Raw genomic sequence first — 14,800 nt, 5'->3', positions numbered from 1 at the left:
CAGTTACTTCAAAGATATTTGCTTTATTTATTTTCCCCAAATTTGTCAGAATATTTCCGCACGTGCAGCTGACCAAGCAGACAGCTCGCTCATGGCCTAACGGTTATCGCGCTTGCCATCCACGCAAAGACAAGCTTTGATGCCTGCCCGCGGGTACACATTTTTGTTGACTCTGTAATGTGATGTTCTGGTAAATTCGAGAACCGTGTTGCTGATTCGAGGTTAGAATGTTCTATGCGCCGAACCTTCTACGTCATTGTTCCAGGCCCACGCATGTACAAAAGGGGCTCTGCGTGGCAAGCTGCAGTCGGTCTGACGCTAGCGCCAGATTCTGCCTCTTTGCCAACATCGTCTCTCGCTTACGACACCTGTTCGTTTACCCCTTTGTTTTAGTCACCACCCGTGACATTCCGGTGGAAGTACGGGGTAGTGCCTTATGTCTCTTCACCGCACCCCTCCGAGGACCCGTTTGGCAAGCCCCACTTCAAGGCGACAGTAAAGTTCTTGTTGTGGTGGGGAGAGACGTCAGCTGTCGAAGATCCTCTCCCCGATCGCGGCTGGTAACTTCGATGGCGAGGCAGTGGCAGCGACGACGATTTGATGCTTTTTAACTATACATTTATTAACAAAGAACAAAGGGCCTGCGGACGACACACGTCCGCGACCGACTCCGGGACCTCTCCCGCTCCAACTCCCCAGACCCCGCTCCTCCGGGGGTCCGCCTACGTCCCCCAAGGGGACACATTCCTTCCGCGCGGCGGCGCCGCGCGCGCTCGCGGAGGGGCCATTTGCTCGCTCTCGCGCACCGCCAGCACCCCTTCCCCTCGAAGAGGTGACACTCTCGGCAATGCTGGCAAGCGGTGGAAGACAAAACAATACTAATTAAGGAAAACATACGCTCTGATCCTTACAGCGACCATTTGTAGAAGAGACAGGGCCCCGGGCAAGCCAGCGTCTCCGAGGACAACCCCCTGAGCTTGGACCACTGCCGGACAAGACGCAGAAGCTACCGAAGCTCACGATGAACTCCACAACCCAGCAGACGGAAAACCCCCAAGCAGGCTTCGAGTAGCAAAGCTGTGTCGTCTACCTCGACGACGTCATGGTATTCGCAAGCGACTTTGACGTGCACCTGAGACGTCTGCGAGCCATGCTACAGGCTCTCCAGAATGCTGGACCGACACTAAAGCCGTCCGCTTACAACAAGCTCATATTTCTCGGCCATGTCGTGAGTGCTCAAGGTGTAAGCCCTGACCCTGCAAAAACAACCGCTATTGCTGAATTTGCGAAGCTATCAGACAAGAAAGCCGTCTAAAGATTTCTTGGGCTGTGCGCTTACTACAGACGTTTGGGTCGCGATTTTGCCAAGATTTCTGCACTGCTCACGCATCTGACACAGGACAATGGGAACTTCCAGTGGGGGGGAGGAGCAAGAACAAGTGTTCAATGAACTGAAGGAAAGACTCCAGTCGGCCCCTATTCTCGCACACTTCGATTTATCAGTGGAAACGGAAGTTCACACGGACGCCAGCAACACCGGACTCGGCGTGGTACTTGTCCAAAGACAAGACGGAGCAGAGAGGGTGATCGCTTATGCAAGCCAAGTACTGCTCAAGGCAGAGCAGAATTATTCAACGACCAACAAGGAATGTCTTGCTGTCGTTTTGGCGTTAACCAAGTGCCGCCTATACCTGCACGGGATCCCATTCTGCGTTGTCATGGACCACCGCGCTCTCTGTTGGCTCGCCAACCTCAAGGACCCGTCGGGACGCCTCGCTCGGTGGAGTCATCGACTGCAGGACTTCGACGTAACCATTGAGCATGAGTCTGGCCGCAAGCATAATGACACCGACTGTTTGTCTAGGGCCCCGGTCTAATCTCCTCCCGACAGCACCGACGACGAAGATGACGCCCATTTTCTTGGCATAGTTACAGATAGTGACACTTCAACGAGACGAACCGGAACTTCGCGCCGTGATCGACTGCCTTGAAGGTCATGGGAGTTCAGTTCCGCAAGTCTTGGCCCGAGACATGTCAAGCTTCGTTCTGCGGCGAGGTGTGCTCTTCAAGAAGAATTTTGGAACCAGCAACCTTTCCTGGCTGCTGGCTGTTCCTGCCAGCCTGCGAGAAGGAATCTTTCAAGCATGCCATGACGACCCGACGGCTGGACATCATGGCTACAGCAGTACGCTCGTCCACATTTGTGACAACTACTACGGCCGAGACTCCCGAAAAGCGTCCATTTGTACACACGGTTGTGCCATGAGTGCCAACAACGTAACAAGCCCCCGACGAAGCCAGCAGGACTCCTGCAGCCGATATCTGCCCCAACTACGCCCTCCCAGCGGGTCGGAATGGATTTACTTGGGCCAATTCCAACATCGACGCAAGGTAACTGGTGGATTATCGTAGCGACCAATTATCTTGCACGATACGCCGAGACAAAAGCCCTTGTGTCAAGAACAGCAGTGGAAGGCGCCAAATTTTTCGTCGAGTCCATTCTCCTTCGACACTGCGTACCTGATGTGCTGATCACAGGTCGAGGGTCATCTTTCCTGGCACAGCTGACTCAAGAGGTTCTTCGGCTGAGTCACACCAGCCATCGACAAAACATATGTCATTGTCCTTTCCTTGTAGATACCATCTCATAATCATCATCACTAGACGTGGCACCGCGGGCCTCCATGGTACGGGCTGTCGCCTTTCTCCGGTGCCACGGCTCTCCTGAGCCAATAAAAATTACTACTATTACTACCGCTTATCATCCGGAGACCAATAGGCTAAGGGAGCGGCTCAACAAGACGATCGTTGACATGATCTCCATGTACGTTGATGTAGAGCAAAGACGTGGGACGAGGTGTTGCCGTACGTTACATTTGCGTACAACACAGCGGTTCATAACGAAATAAGTTTACGTTGGCTTAACACAACAACAAAAAATAAAACAACACAGACGTTTCGCCACCTACCCGGGTGGCATCATCGGTATGAACTGGCCCGGTGGTTGGGAGAGTCAAACCAGTCGACTCTAATCTAACAAGTTCCCGTAAACGTCCGGTAGGGGGCCCCGGTTTATGTTGCACGCCTTGGGGTCACGGCGGATAAACCACGATTCCACAACTTCCTCGGGCCCCAACGCTGCTCACAAGCCAAGGTCGCCACATTATCCAAGTCAAACATATGCCCAGTCGTCCTGCTGTGGTCGACGAGCTCAGACTTATTTCTCGTGGCATGCGTGGCCTTCACCACATCCCTTTTGTGCTCCTTAAGCCGAGTGCTCCTCCGTCTGCCGGTTTCTCCAATGTACATGGCGTCGCAGTCGACACAGTTCACCTTGTACACCACACCCGTCTAGGCATTGGCGGGGGTAATGTCTTTCGGCTTAGAAAACGCGTTCGCTAAAGTGTACGCAGGCTTGAACACAGTCGGGATGCCCAAAGGTGTCAAAGCTCTTCTAATCGAGTCCGAGGTTCCCCGGACATAGGGAATACACACTATCGGCTTCCTTTTGCCTCCACTGCTACTCTGCACAGTTGCAGGCACTTACGCGTGTCACTTATGAAGGATCCTGGATAATTGCGCCTGCTCAAGGAAGTGGAGATCCTTGTCAGTTCTTGGGACCAAAGGTCGTTGTTCGAAGACAACACATCGTAACGCGACAACAGTGTCCGTGCCACGGCGCGCTTGTGTTTTGACGGGTGATGGGAATCAAAACGCAAAACATTTCCGCTGTCACACGGTTTACGGTACACTTCAGTTCATACTGATGATGTCACCTGGATAGGTGGCGAAACGTCTGTGTTGTTGTTATATTTTTTGTTGTTGTGTTAAGGCACTGCAAACTTATTTCATTATAACTACCCCTGGCTTTTGGAACATATTTGCACAGCGGTTCAAGAAACCACAGGAATGACGCCATTCGAACTGGCACACGGCCGGACAGTTACCACGATGCTCGACGCCATGCTGCCTCACGTGCCAACAGACGATGGCAACGACGAAGCTCAAGTGATCTCTCAACGCACGGAGGAAGCTCGTCAACTGGCAAGAATCAAGATTCAGGAGCAACAGTGAGTCGATGCACGCCGTTACAACCTTTGTCGCCGGGACGTCCACTTTCAACCCGGATACCGGGTATGGGTGTGGACACCTATACAGCACCGCAGTCTCAGCAAGAAGCCTCTGAAACGCTATTTCGGACCCTACAAGATCATCCAATGCCTCGACGATCCGAAATACGAAGTTCTTCCCGACGGAATGTGCCCATCTGCAAGACGCCAGCCACGACCCGAGGTGTTGCTCGTCGTCCGGCTCAAGCCGTATTACGAATGATAGAACTTTGTAACCCCGCCAAAGAGTGACTGTGGCTCACGATTCTGCTGTCCTTTTGTTGTGGATTTGTGTTTTCGTTTTGTGCTGCATCGGGACGATGTGCTTTTCTAAAAGGGGAAGTAGTGCCGCGCGCGCAGCTGACCAAGTAGCCAGCGCGCTCGTGGCCTTACGGTTATCGCGCTTGCCTTCCACGCAAAAAGCCAAGGTTTGATGCCTGGCTGCAGGTACACATTTTTGTTGACTCTAATGTGATTTTCTGGTAAATTCGAGAACCATGTTGCTGATTCGAGGTTAGAATGTTCTACTTCCAGAAACCCATGCGTGTACAAAAGGGGCTCCTCGTGGCAAGCTGCAGTCAGACTTACGTTAGCGCCGGATTCCGCCCCTTCGCTGACATCGTTGCTCACTTACGACACCTCTTCTTTTACCCTTTTGTTGGGGGCACAAGTTCGCCCCATTAAACGTTTCTCCATCCTGTTTATTTTTAGGTTCTTTTGGTCTCCACCCGTGAGAATATATTGGAAGTAAAGCTTTTTATACTAAGGATATATACAAAAAGGATTTCAATAAATGTGCTTTATTGGTGTCAATGCGAGAAAGAAGGAAAACTGAGAAATTAAAGTAACTAGGTTTGTACTTCAGGTACAACAGAAATACCTAGGTACCGATTTCCAGTTATTTGTATCTAGGTACTTTACAACCCTGGACCTGTGTCATTATGTAGAAAGTAGCAAGCATTAACAACACAGTTAAATTTTTTTAAACAGTGCATAAACACATTATTTCTTTATGGGTAATGTGTCGCACGTCTTCACAGTTTTTGGTGGTGTTTAAATGCTCCAATGTACATAACAGTAATATATGTTGTCTTTATTAGGCAGTCCATGAGAAAGGAGCCCCTTTGGACAACTGTTGGGGCTTTCTGGACGGCACGGCACGCCCCATATGCCGTCCATCAGAAGACCAAAGGAAGTATTTTTCTGGACACAAGCGGGTGCACGTCCTGAAATACCAGGCCTTGATGTGTGCTAATGGCATGATATGCCAATTGGATGGACCTTTTGAAGGCAACAGGCATGACGCAGGTAAATTTGGCATTGTTAAATCTTTTTTTTTTTTTTGTTTAGGTTACTATTGGAATGTTTCAACTTGTAACCAGATCCAAGTCTTTCCCAAAGCACTTTAAGATAAAATTCAGAACAAAGTTGACTTGTACATTGAGGAGTTTGAGGGTCAGTGAGTATAAATTGATACCAGTACAGTATAATTACACTCTAGAGGTTTCGGTTTTTTCATTTTTTCCGATTCGGCTTATTTTTTCGACATCTACTCGAAAACAAAAATTAGTAGCTATTACTAATTTAATGGGCATAAAGCAAACTGATAAGGGGGAATGGAAAACCATTTCACATTTATTTGTCAAATATGTACGCCACAAAGTTTGTAATTAGGTTGTGGTATGCACATCTAAGTGCAAACTAAATCCACATTCTTCCTTTTTGGTACCGCCTTTTCTAGGTATATTAACATTACATTCTCCACATCACTTTTTCTTTGGGGTGTGGCCCTGGCATCCCTATCCTGTAAAAAAAAGAAAAAAAAGATGCAAATTTGCAACTCTAAACTAGAAATGCTGACTGAAACGTTAGTGACCTCAAAACATATAAAAAAAAAATCAAAATGATATGCAATTCCTTTAACTTCTGCAGCACTCAATGCTTTCAGAAAGCAGCTTATTTGGTTCTTTCTTTAGAAACGTCTTTTGGTACCTTTCTTTCATCTGAAACAAACATTTTTCAGTTGATAAAAGCACCGGTGCGGGGTACAGATCGAAAGCAGCTGCTGCTGCAGCATTTGGCTGCGACTCGTATTCTCTTCAAATGAACGTGAATCCCAGCTGGAATCTGATGTAGCACTTATGTCTAATCTGTGCCCTGCACCGACTCCAGATTGTGTTGTATGGCAAGAGCATGTACAGGAGGCAAGGGAAAAGCCTGGGAAAGAACGGGGAGACACCAAGTAAGAGGATCAATGCTGGGGTGTGCGACCGCAAGAGATGTAAACTTCTTTATCCACTCTCGCTCCAGTGCTACCTTTGGCACGGCAGGGCGTCGTCTTGGCACAATTAATATAATATGTCAGGTACTTTTTGAATGTCTTGACAATGTCAGTGGTCTGGAACTAACAATGAAGAGATATCTAATCGCCTCCGTGTCGCTGCACCATCTTGTCCGGCGAGACAGCTATATAAAGGACGCTACGAGAATAAATGGAGGTAGCTTCCACTCGAGAGAGACGTGTGTGTCGAAAGTTCTTACTGCTATGCCCCTACCACGACACGGTGACAAACGGCAGTTGAAGTTTTGCCACCTCGCATACAAAGGTTTCACATGAGACTCATGCGGTATCGGTGCAAGGTCGTGTTTGTTCTGGGCAAACTAATTGCCATGGCAGACGCCTTCTCCCATGCCCCGCTGATAGAGAAAAGCATAAGCAATATCCTGTCAGTAGCGGAAGTCTTATCCGAAAAGTGCAGTGCACAATCACTGACTGCTCTTTTTAGAGAAGAAATTTAAATTTATTGCATCAGCACTTCAAGAACCAGCATATACGTTACATGTTCTTCGAATAAACTTCAGTTCTTAGCAGCACCTTGTTTGTCTACTTCCATCGTCCTTGTGCTTCGCATTTTAGATTAAAAGTATGTACAAACTAGCCAACATACCCATTCTACTGTGGCCGAGGCCGCCGTGCAACGATTTCCGGACTCCGGTCAAACATTTGTAGAAGTTGCCCTCTGACACTTGTGAAGTAAAGAACAGAAAACCGATTTCGCCTGTGTGTCCTAGTTGTGTAAAAAAAAAAGATAAATATTGGCATTTTTGGCACCCCTCAACTCACTCCATCTTCAGGGTCCCACCTGGTGACGTAATTAGGGGTGCCGTGTAGCTTCCGGAGTATTCTCTTGGAGGACGCCTACTCTCCCTCTCTTTGGTGACATTAGCAGGTGTTATGCTACAGCTTAGAGCCGAGCGAGGTCACGCAATCTTTTCACTGTAGTTCCCTTGGCTGCCACGCACGGCTGCAGGTGGGGGGAAAAGCTAGATTTTTGCTTTGCGATTATGCATCGCAACATTTTTTTAAATGAAGGAGATGGTTTTTTTTATCCTCTGGGACACGATAAACAATGTAAAAATGATGAGATTCAAATTATTTTAATCTTAAAATCGTTGCACCCACTTGCCAGGACCAACTAGACGACAACATGTGCGTGGATGTGTTGCACGAAAGTTTGATATTTATTTTTTTTTGCAGGTATGCTGCACGTCAGCGGTCTTTACGAGAAGATGGAGGCACTCTGCCAAGACCAGTCGTACGTCATTTATGGTGACCCTGCATACCCCCTCAGACGTCACCTCCTCAAGCCGTATGGAGGGGCCACGCTCCAGCAGCCACAAGTTGATTTTAATAAGGCTATGAGCTCTGTGCGTCAAGCTGTCGAGTGGGGCTTCGGTAAAGTGGTCACAGAGTTTGCTTTTGTAGACTTCAAAAAAAATCAAAAAATGCTTCTGCAGCGGGTGCCGCAGATGTATAAAGTTGCAACCCTCCTCGCCAACTGCCATACATGCTTGTATGGCAGTCAGGTCACGTCATATTTTCATGTTGACGCACCTTCACTGGAGGAATACCTGCAGCCTAGAGGGAGAATGTAATATATCTTGGCAGTTAAGTTATAAACAGGTCTTCAAACTTTAATGTCATTATTGTCATCCAATGCTGCCCGTTTAATTGCTTCGAAGGTACCAGGTTAAAGTTGTACTGTACTAACATAGCACCGGTCGGAGAAGCGGTTTATGGTTGGTTAACTTTCCGCTGCATGTACCTTCATACAACAGATAAAACTTTCCAGATATTTGCACTTTTCACATTCCTGCTTCCTGTACTTCGTGCTGCCTGAACCTTCATATAACTGACACAACTTTTTCACTTTTCACAATCCTGCTTCTTGTAGATAGGAAGCAGGATTGTGGAATGTGCAAGTCTAGGAAGCAGAATTGTAAAAATTTCTGAAGAGTTTTATCTGTTGTGTGAAGGTTCAGGCAGTGGGAAGTTAACCCACCATAAACTGCTTCTCCGAACGGAGCCATGCTAGTAGAGTACAGCTACATGCATCTTCGATGTATGTAGCTAAACAGGTAGCTTCTGATGTCAATAATGGCAATAAAATTTTGAAGACTTTTTTATAACATCTGTAGAAAGAAAAAGTGCTAAACTCTGGTTGGAGTGGTCAGTCGTTTATGAAGTTCTACCTGTGTTTGCAGTCTGTATGCTATGAAATGTGATGATCGTGGAAAGGATATTCGGTTTTTCTTATTTACTGAAAAGCATGTCATTATTTAACATCTTGGTCATGCTGCATGTAGGCTGGGCGTGAGCCTGCAGCATCACTGTCGGTATACTATTTCTGTGTTGGTGCAATATATAAATAACACTCGTTAAATAAAGACTGGTAGCGCAATGATTTCAACCAATAAGCACTATAAAAAAATAACTATAGCCTTGGTTGTTCCCATTTGTCCAATGTGTGATATTGCAGGCACTGGTGATAAGTTATAACTAGGGTTCGGAGTTTTCGGTTTAAACCGATAAAAGTATGCCGCATCCATTGTCGGAAATTCGGTTTTAACCAAAAAAGCTCAGTTTTTAGGTTCGGCATTTTCAATTTAAACCAATAAAAGTTTGTCGAGTCCATTTTTTAAAATTCAGTTTTAACCGGAAAAGGTCACTTTGACCTTCCAGTCGTACAGCTGAGCTGTGGCGAAAAAGTGGAACGACAGTGTCTATTGAAACATGTCCGAATGTATGGAACACACAGATGCCATCACTACGTTTTGGTTTAATCTGTGCATCATCGATTGGAAAGTGAAATCTGAAACGCCCCACGACTTCGCCATGTACGAGCGTGTTTTCAAGCCCGTTGTAAGGAAGACGGACTTGATGCAAGCTCTGCATGTTGTGTTGAGCTTTAAAACATCGCACCATGTCTCTTTCGGCGGTCACAATTGGCTGATTGGCCGATGTTGGCTCAGGCAGCGCCTCATTTCCTCAGCCTGTCAGTGTCCAGTGTTAGGGTTGAGAGGCAATTCTCGAAGCCCAGGGCCATATTAACAGGAAAGAAAGAATGCGGATCAAGGAGGAGAACCTGGGCAAGTACAGTTCGCTGCAATATGAAGGACCCACTGGAAGCGCGTGGCCGAAGCGGTGGCTGGCGTAGGCGCTGCAAGCGCTCTGGGCAATTCCATTCTGCATCGAAAGGAGGACGCTCACTCGGGGCTCAGCACAAACTGATAAGCGCGTTGCGCTTTAGCTGAGCCCCGAGTAAAGTCCTCCCCTCGAAACAGAATGGAATTGTCCGAAGCGCTCGCAGCGCCCCCGCCAGCCACCGCCTCGGACACACGCTCCCAGTGGGTCTTTCATATTGCAGCGCACTGTACATGTGTGTGTACTGTAATGAAATCACGTAATCCTGATGAACAGAAGGTGAAGTTCTATCTTTATTGCGCATAGGCTTCATATCTGACTTGTTTGTACTTCTAGGTTTTTTTCTTGTTTCTTTTAGTTTCACAGATTTGCCAAATGAAGTGTCATTTCTTTTTCAATGTATCTGTGCCGTTACTCTGAGTGATCACAAATATCAGAGCTACGTACAAGGATCATCTGATCCGGTGTCCGTTAGTGTTTATTTTATATTCACCGAAAAAAGCCGATAAACTTTTGTGGACATAAATATATGCCTAAAAGAAACGAAAATTGTATTTGAAAATAAACACCGAAAAAGGTATGCCGAATTTTGAAAAAATAGAAACCGAAAACGCTGAACCCTAGTGATAACCAGTTATGTATTTAGAAAATGTGATCTTACTTAGTCATACATACTGAGGATGCTATCTTGTAGTAGCTGTTTGTTTTCTCACAGCTGTGATAAAAAGGAGTGAATTATATATATTTCAGTGTAGTTCAGTGTGATGGTGAGTGCAAAGGAGTGAATTAAATATATATTGCAGTGTAGTTCAGTGTGATGGCGAGTGCAATAATAAAGTGATCTTGTATAATTTTTTTTTTGTCAATGAGTACAATGTCGTGTTAAGGCACATATTTATGTTTAGCGTACTGTGTTCCAATTCAGGCTTCATTTTTAGCAGCCTGTAATACTTTAAATCTCCAACTTTACTTCTGAATTTGTCTAGTCAGGAGCTGAATTTGCAGCTCCTGCTGAGCAATCAGCAACCGCCTTTCTTCTGTTGCTGCCCTCCTTTCCTCCATCTGAATCTTTCGCTCTTCTGCCTGGAACTGCCGCTCCTCGGCCTGTGCCCGTTTTTCTTCCGCCAGAGCCTGCCGTGCTTCAGCGCGGTCTTTTGCATCTTCTTGGTACTTGAGTTGCTCCAACGACATTTGCATCTCTCTCAGCGCCATGTCCCTTTCTTCAAGGGCGAAACGCCTATCTTCTCTTGCGAGCTCCTGCTCTGACCGGCGCTCAAGAAAGTCCATCTCGGACGATTGCTGCCTTCTTTTTCCTGTGTTAAAAAATACTGTGTCAACAATATTATACAGGGGTATATTCTACTGTGTAGTTGTCACTGCTTTGCGATGCCACCAGAAATGCCATTTCTAAGCTGGAGGTAGAAAGCCTGGCTTTGTATCTTCAGTTTTTTATTGCTATTGCTAGTTTAACAAGCAATATGGGAAGGTATGCTAGCCAATGACATGTATAAGTGGCTTTTTGGTCCCTTTCATGATACTAAAGCTACTGGTGACATTACGCACTGTAGTTTGAACTCTGTTTCCTCACTTACGCCTGGCACCTGAAGATCTGGACGCCGGTGTAGGTGGCACGTTCTCATCAGTACCTGCACCATTTGGGGCATTATCAGGGCTCCTGACAGGCTGGGAAGGAGCTACGAAGTCCTCTTCTTCCTCTCTCTCTGGATTTTCCATGTAAGCCTGCATGAGGAGGTTCAGTGCTGGCGAACCCTCCTCACCAAGATCTGGGGATGCTAGAAAGAAAACAGTAAAATGAAATAAATCTGTAGCATTTCTGCTTCATATTTTATATAGCCGGCCAAGTAAGGCTGCCTCTCGGCCACTCAGGAGAGGTGTTGTAAGGCGAGGGCTTAAAATATATTTGAGTATCTCGGCTGTATAGGCTGGTAAATAACTGAAGAAGGAGCGAGCAAGAGTGAAGTGGGAGCTCAAGCATTTTGCTGGGACTGCCTCTCCCCCCTCCCCATCATACAGCATTTTGTCATGGGCAGGCGCCCCCCCCCCCCCCCCCCCTCGAAATAAAATCTTGGCTACGTGCCTGTTGTGTCGTCCTCATCCAAATGGCTTCCCAGAAACCTCAGTGTGACCATTAATAGTTTGCTAAGAGGCTTTGCTTCTTCACCACCTTTTCAGGAAACGTTGGCTGCCATCCAGAAGCTTCTAGGAGAAGTACTTTCTTAACCCCATTTGTGTTATGTTTGCACCTGCTTCATTCTGCTAAAGTTCACTCTCTGAAATGCGCTACTAAGTAAAGACAGGAATGAGTTGCAATCAACTTTCATTTCCTGCTAGAATAAGGTGTGTTATTACCATACTGTTCTGGTTCTTCATCTGCATCGACCGTCAACATTGACGGCACTGGCAAGGGGGCGGTGCGGGCCACGGCTGCATCCCTTGCTGCCTTCGCTGCTCGCACCTGGGCAGCAGCTGAAGATTGTGGCCTGCGCTTGCAGGCGGCTGCTCCTGAGCGCCCCTTCCTTGGTGCAGTCTTCGGTCTATGTCCAAACTCCCGTGCAAGGTCGGATATCTCCTGGAGCAGCCGGTCTTTTTCTGCATACTGCTCCTCCGTCCCAGACCTAATGAAATGGATGATTTAAAATATTGATTTCTTCTGTGTTACTCAGCATTGTCACTCTCACTGTACCGGGTTGAATCACTAAAGAATAATCCGCACAAAAAAAAAAAAATGAAACTCTCAGCTAAGTAAAGCTGATTCCGTCAGCTATTCACCCCGACAATAATGGAACTTAGGAGTGATTGGGTTTCATTTGGGTGTAATAAAATTTTTGAAAATATCTATCAAATGTGTATTCAGTAAGCCCACATTTGTTGAAGGAATGCAATGCATAAGAAATCTTAAGTTTAACATCAAGATTTCTTATGCATTGAATTGAATGATGCTTGTGCCTTCCACGGAGGAACATGCCCCATGTTCAAAATCTCTCAAGAAAGCATAATTGTACGATTTGTGTACCCTCCTACTCCCCTTTTCTTTTTAGATAGCTTACACTTCTTGATTCCAATTCATATTTTAGTTGCACCTGGTGCATTTGATCATTAAAATTCAACCAAAGTTAAGATGCAGGCTATGTCGCTCACAGGGTATTAGGAAAGCTGACACCCTTGTCATAGTACTGAACAAATATAAACGGTTGCCCGTGCTTGCCTGCATGTAGGGAAGTGGGTGATATGATGAAAACATTTGCTACAAGTTAGGCAGCTCTCTCATTCGATCTTTTTATGTGCTCTTCCTTACAGCTGGGTTACCCAAAACCATGCCGCACTTTTCCAGCCGGGCTTGGTGGTCTATGCTCTGAAATATTTGCGAGGAAGGCTTTTCTTACGCGCGAACGGCCCGCGCGAACGGCACGCGCGTACACGTGTAATCCAGCGCCCATGCCGACACACACAGGCCCGCCGCACGCACTAACGCAAGCGCACACGCAAGCGCACAGGCACCTTCTAGCGTGCACTGAAAAGGAGAGACAAAAATGCAACACTTACTTTCGCAAATTGGCTGTGTCCTGTTGTCGGAAATAGCCCAGCAGCAGGTCCACACGGTCCCGGATTGCCCGAATTGTGAAGACCCGTGTTAGGGCCACTAGAAGATTGCTATAGACAAGAGTCCAGCCTTCGGGTGACGCAAAAGGGTTCGCAGCTCGAACCTCGCGGAGAAGGCAGAGGTCTTCGTCGACTGTGAACCGCAGCCTCTGGGTTGCCGGCATGGTCCGTTGTTTCGCGGGGGCATCGGACGCAGCCATCTTGTCGTGGAGAGCGGAAGAGCGGAACTGGCTTCCCACCCCGCTCTGCGCCGTCGAGAGCGGAACGTACGCTCCCTGCGGTAACTACGCTCCAACTCAGAGCGGGCCGCGCATGCGCAGTGGCGACTCCGCTCTCCGCAGAGCGGACCGGGCGCACGAAAACGGTCTACTATAACTCTCTATTGTCGCGGTGCCTTTTCCGCTCGCTGTTTTTGGGAGGACGGCGAGGCTGTCCATCTGCGCGATTCAAAAATGCTGATCGATAGCCGACACGACGCTGGAGACACATGCTGCGGTTTAGCGACGGAGCCCCCGGGGACGAGCCCATGGAGTGGTGAATACCCTCACCTGCTCTGCAGAATACTGGGGCGCATACGGACTGCAGGTACGTCTTGGCGGTCATGTCTTTATTAAAGCGTTGAAGATTGGATATCGGTGGCGTGTGCTTTGGCGCTCTCAATCTTGACCGTATATAAAAGAGATTTGTTCGACGTTCCTGTTATAAATATGCATTGGGCAACATAAAATCTAGAATTCTTTAAAATTTAGTAGATCAATATTGCTGCGCACAACCCCTTTTGTAACGGTCGAGTCTTCGGTGCACTTGCCCTTACGTTTAAGCTGGCTTTTTCTACGAGCCTCCATAATCGATGATGCCCAGCAAGTCTATAATAAAATCATAATTTTATTTCGACTATATAAAAGTGAATTTTTAAAGTTGAATAAATAACTATTTAACTCACACCCTATGCATCTCTTAATACACCGGGGCACGGTGACCTAATAGTTGCGTCCATATTTGTTTTCTCTGCTGTGCGCAGCTTCCGCAGGTAAAGTTCGGACTGTGTTCAGTGAAATACCGTCACCCGTATTCACCAGTCGTGGCTAACTAGCTCTGTTTTAAAGTTAGTATCGCGTCTAGGTAGTCACGAACTAAGAGAAGAAATCAGCGACTAAGGATCGACTAGTTCTGCGCTATTCATGAGCGCGAAGTCAGGGGGGTGACTATCTAGTCAGAACTAACAAGAGGAAGTGACATAACAAAGATAGGTCACACATACGCGTACTTAAACGCCGCTACGTAAATGAGTATTTCATCGCGTAAAAACTAATATTTAACTGTTTATCAGAAAAAAAAGTTACAATGAGAAACTAATTGTCGAAAACAAAGTTTTACACACACAAAAAAAAAAAAAAACGCTAGAGAGAAACACGGACGCCGCATTGCCAGCGACATAAACAAATATGGAAGCGCCCGTTAATGTTGTTTTTTTCTTCTTTTTTTTTCTTGCCGTCCAGCGCCCTGCTGAGATCTCCTTAGCGGTATCTTTGACCGTTGAACATGGCTATTTACACAGTATTTGCTCCTCCAATTCTTTCTCCAT

At 46.9% G+C, this 14,800-nt stretch overlaps 2 protein-coding genes across 2 annotated transcripts; one reads left to right on the top strand and one right to left on the bottom strand.

Annotated features, from left to right (window-relative positions):
- The first annotated feature begins 5,332 nt into the window (after nt 1-5,332).
- On the top strand, nt 5,333-8,045 carry LOC115331130. The gene is made up of 2 exons (XM_029993170.2): nt 5,333-5,417; nt 7,648-8,045. The coding sequence occupies exons 1-2, from the start codon at nt 5,354-5,356 to the stop codon at nt 8,043-8,045; spliced, it is 462 nt and encodes a 153-aa protein (XP_029849030.2). The 5' UTR covers nt 5,333-5,353.
- A 2,515-nt stretch (nt 8,046-10,560) lies between these two features.
- On the bottom strand, nt 10,561-13,415 carry LOC115308954 (caldesmon-like). Its single transcript, XM_040218199.2, has 4 exons — nt 13,159-13,415; nt 11,965-12,233; nt 11,187-11,387; nt 10,561-10,907 (listed from the first exon to the last, which is right to left on the bottom strand). Exons 1-4 carry the CDS (start codon nt 13,413-13,415, stop codon nt 10,561-10,563), a joined length of 1,074 nt encoding a protein of 357 aa, XP_040074133.2.
- Between the last annotated feature and the right edge of the window lie 1,385 nt (nt 13,416-14,800).

The sequence above is a fragment of the Ixodes scapularis genome, unplaced genomic scaffold (assembly GCF_016920785.2).
Source record: "Ixodes scapularis isolate PalLabHiFi unplaced genomic scaffold, ASM1692078v2 PGA_scaffold0__279_contigs__length_252992795, whole genome shotgun sequence".
Classification (NCBI taxonomy): Eukaryota; Metazoa; Arthropoda; class Arachnida; order Ixodida; family Ixodidae; genus Ixodes; species Ixodes scapularis.
This window is presented reverse-complemented; position numbering and strand designations above follow the sequence as displayed.

What these genes read in the sequence shown, in the direction of transcription:
- LOC115331130 (XM_029993170.2), top strand. Translation starts at nt 5,354, where the DNA reads ATGTGTGCTAATGGCATGATATGCCAATTGGATGGACCTTTTGAAGGC. An exon ending in AGGCAACAGGCATGACGCAG is followed by an intron (nt 5,418 to 7,647) that starts GTAAATTTGGCA and finishes TTTTTTTTGCAG; the next exon opens with GTATGCTGCACGTCAGCGGT.
- LOC115308954 (XM_040218199.2), bottom strand. Translation starts at nt 13,415, where the DNA reads ATGGCTGCGTCCGATGCCCCCGCGAAACAACGGACCATGCCGGCAACC. An exon ending in TGAAGAACCAGAACAGTATG is followed by an intron (nt 11,388 to 11,964) that starts GTAATAACACAC and finishes TTTTCTTTCTAG; the next exon opens with CATCCCCAGATCTTGGTGAG. An exon ending in CAGATCTTCAGGTGCCAGGC is followed by an intron (nt 10,908 to 11,186) that starts GTAAGTGAGGAA and finishes TTTTTAACACAG; the next exon opens with GAAAAAGAAGGCAGCAATCG.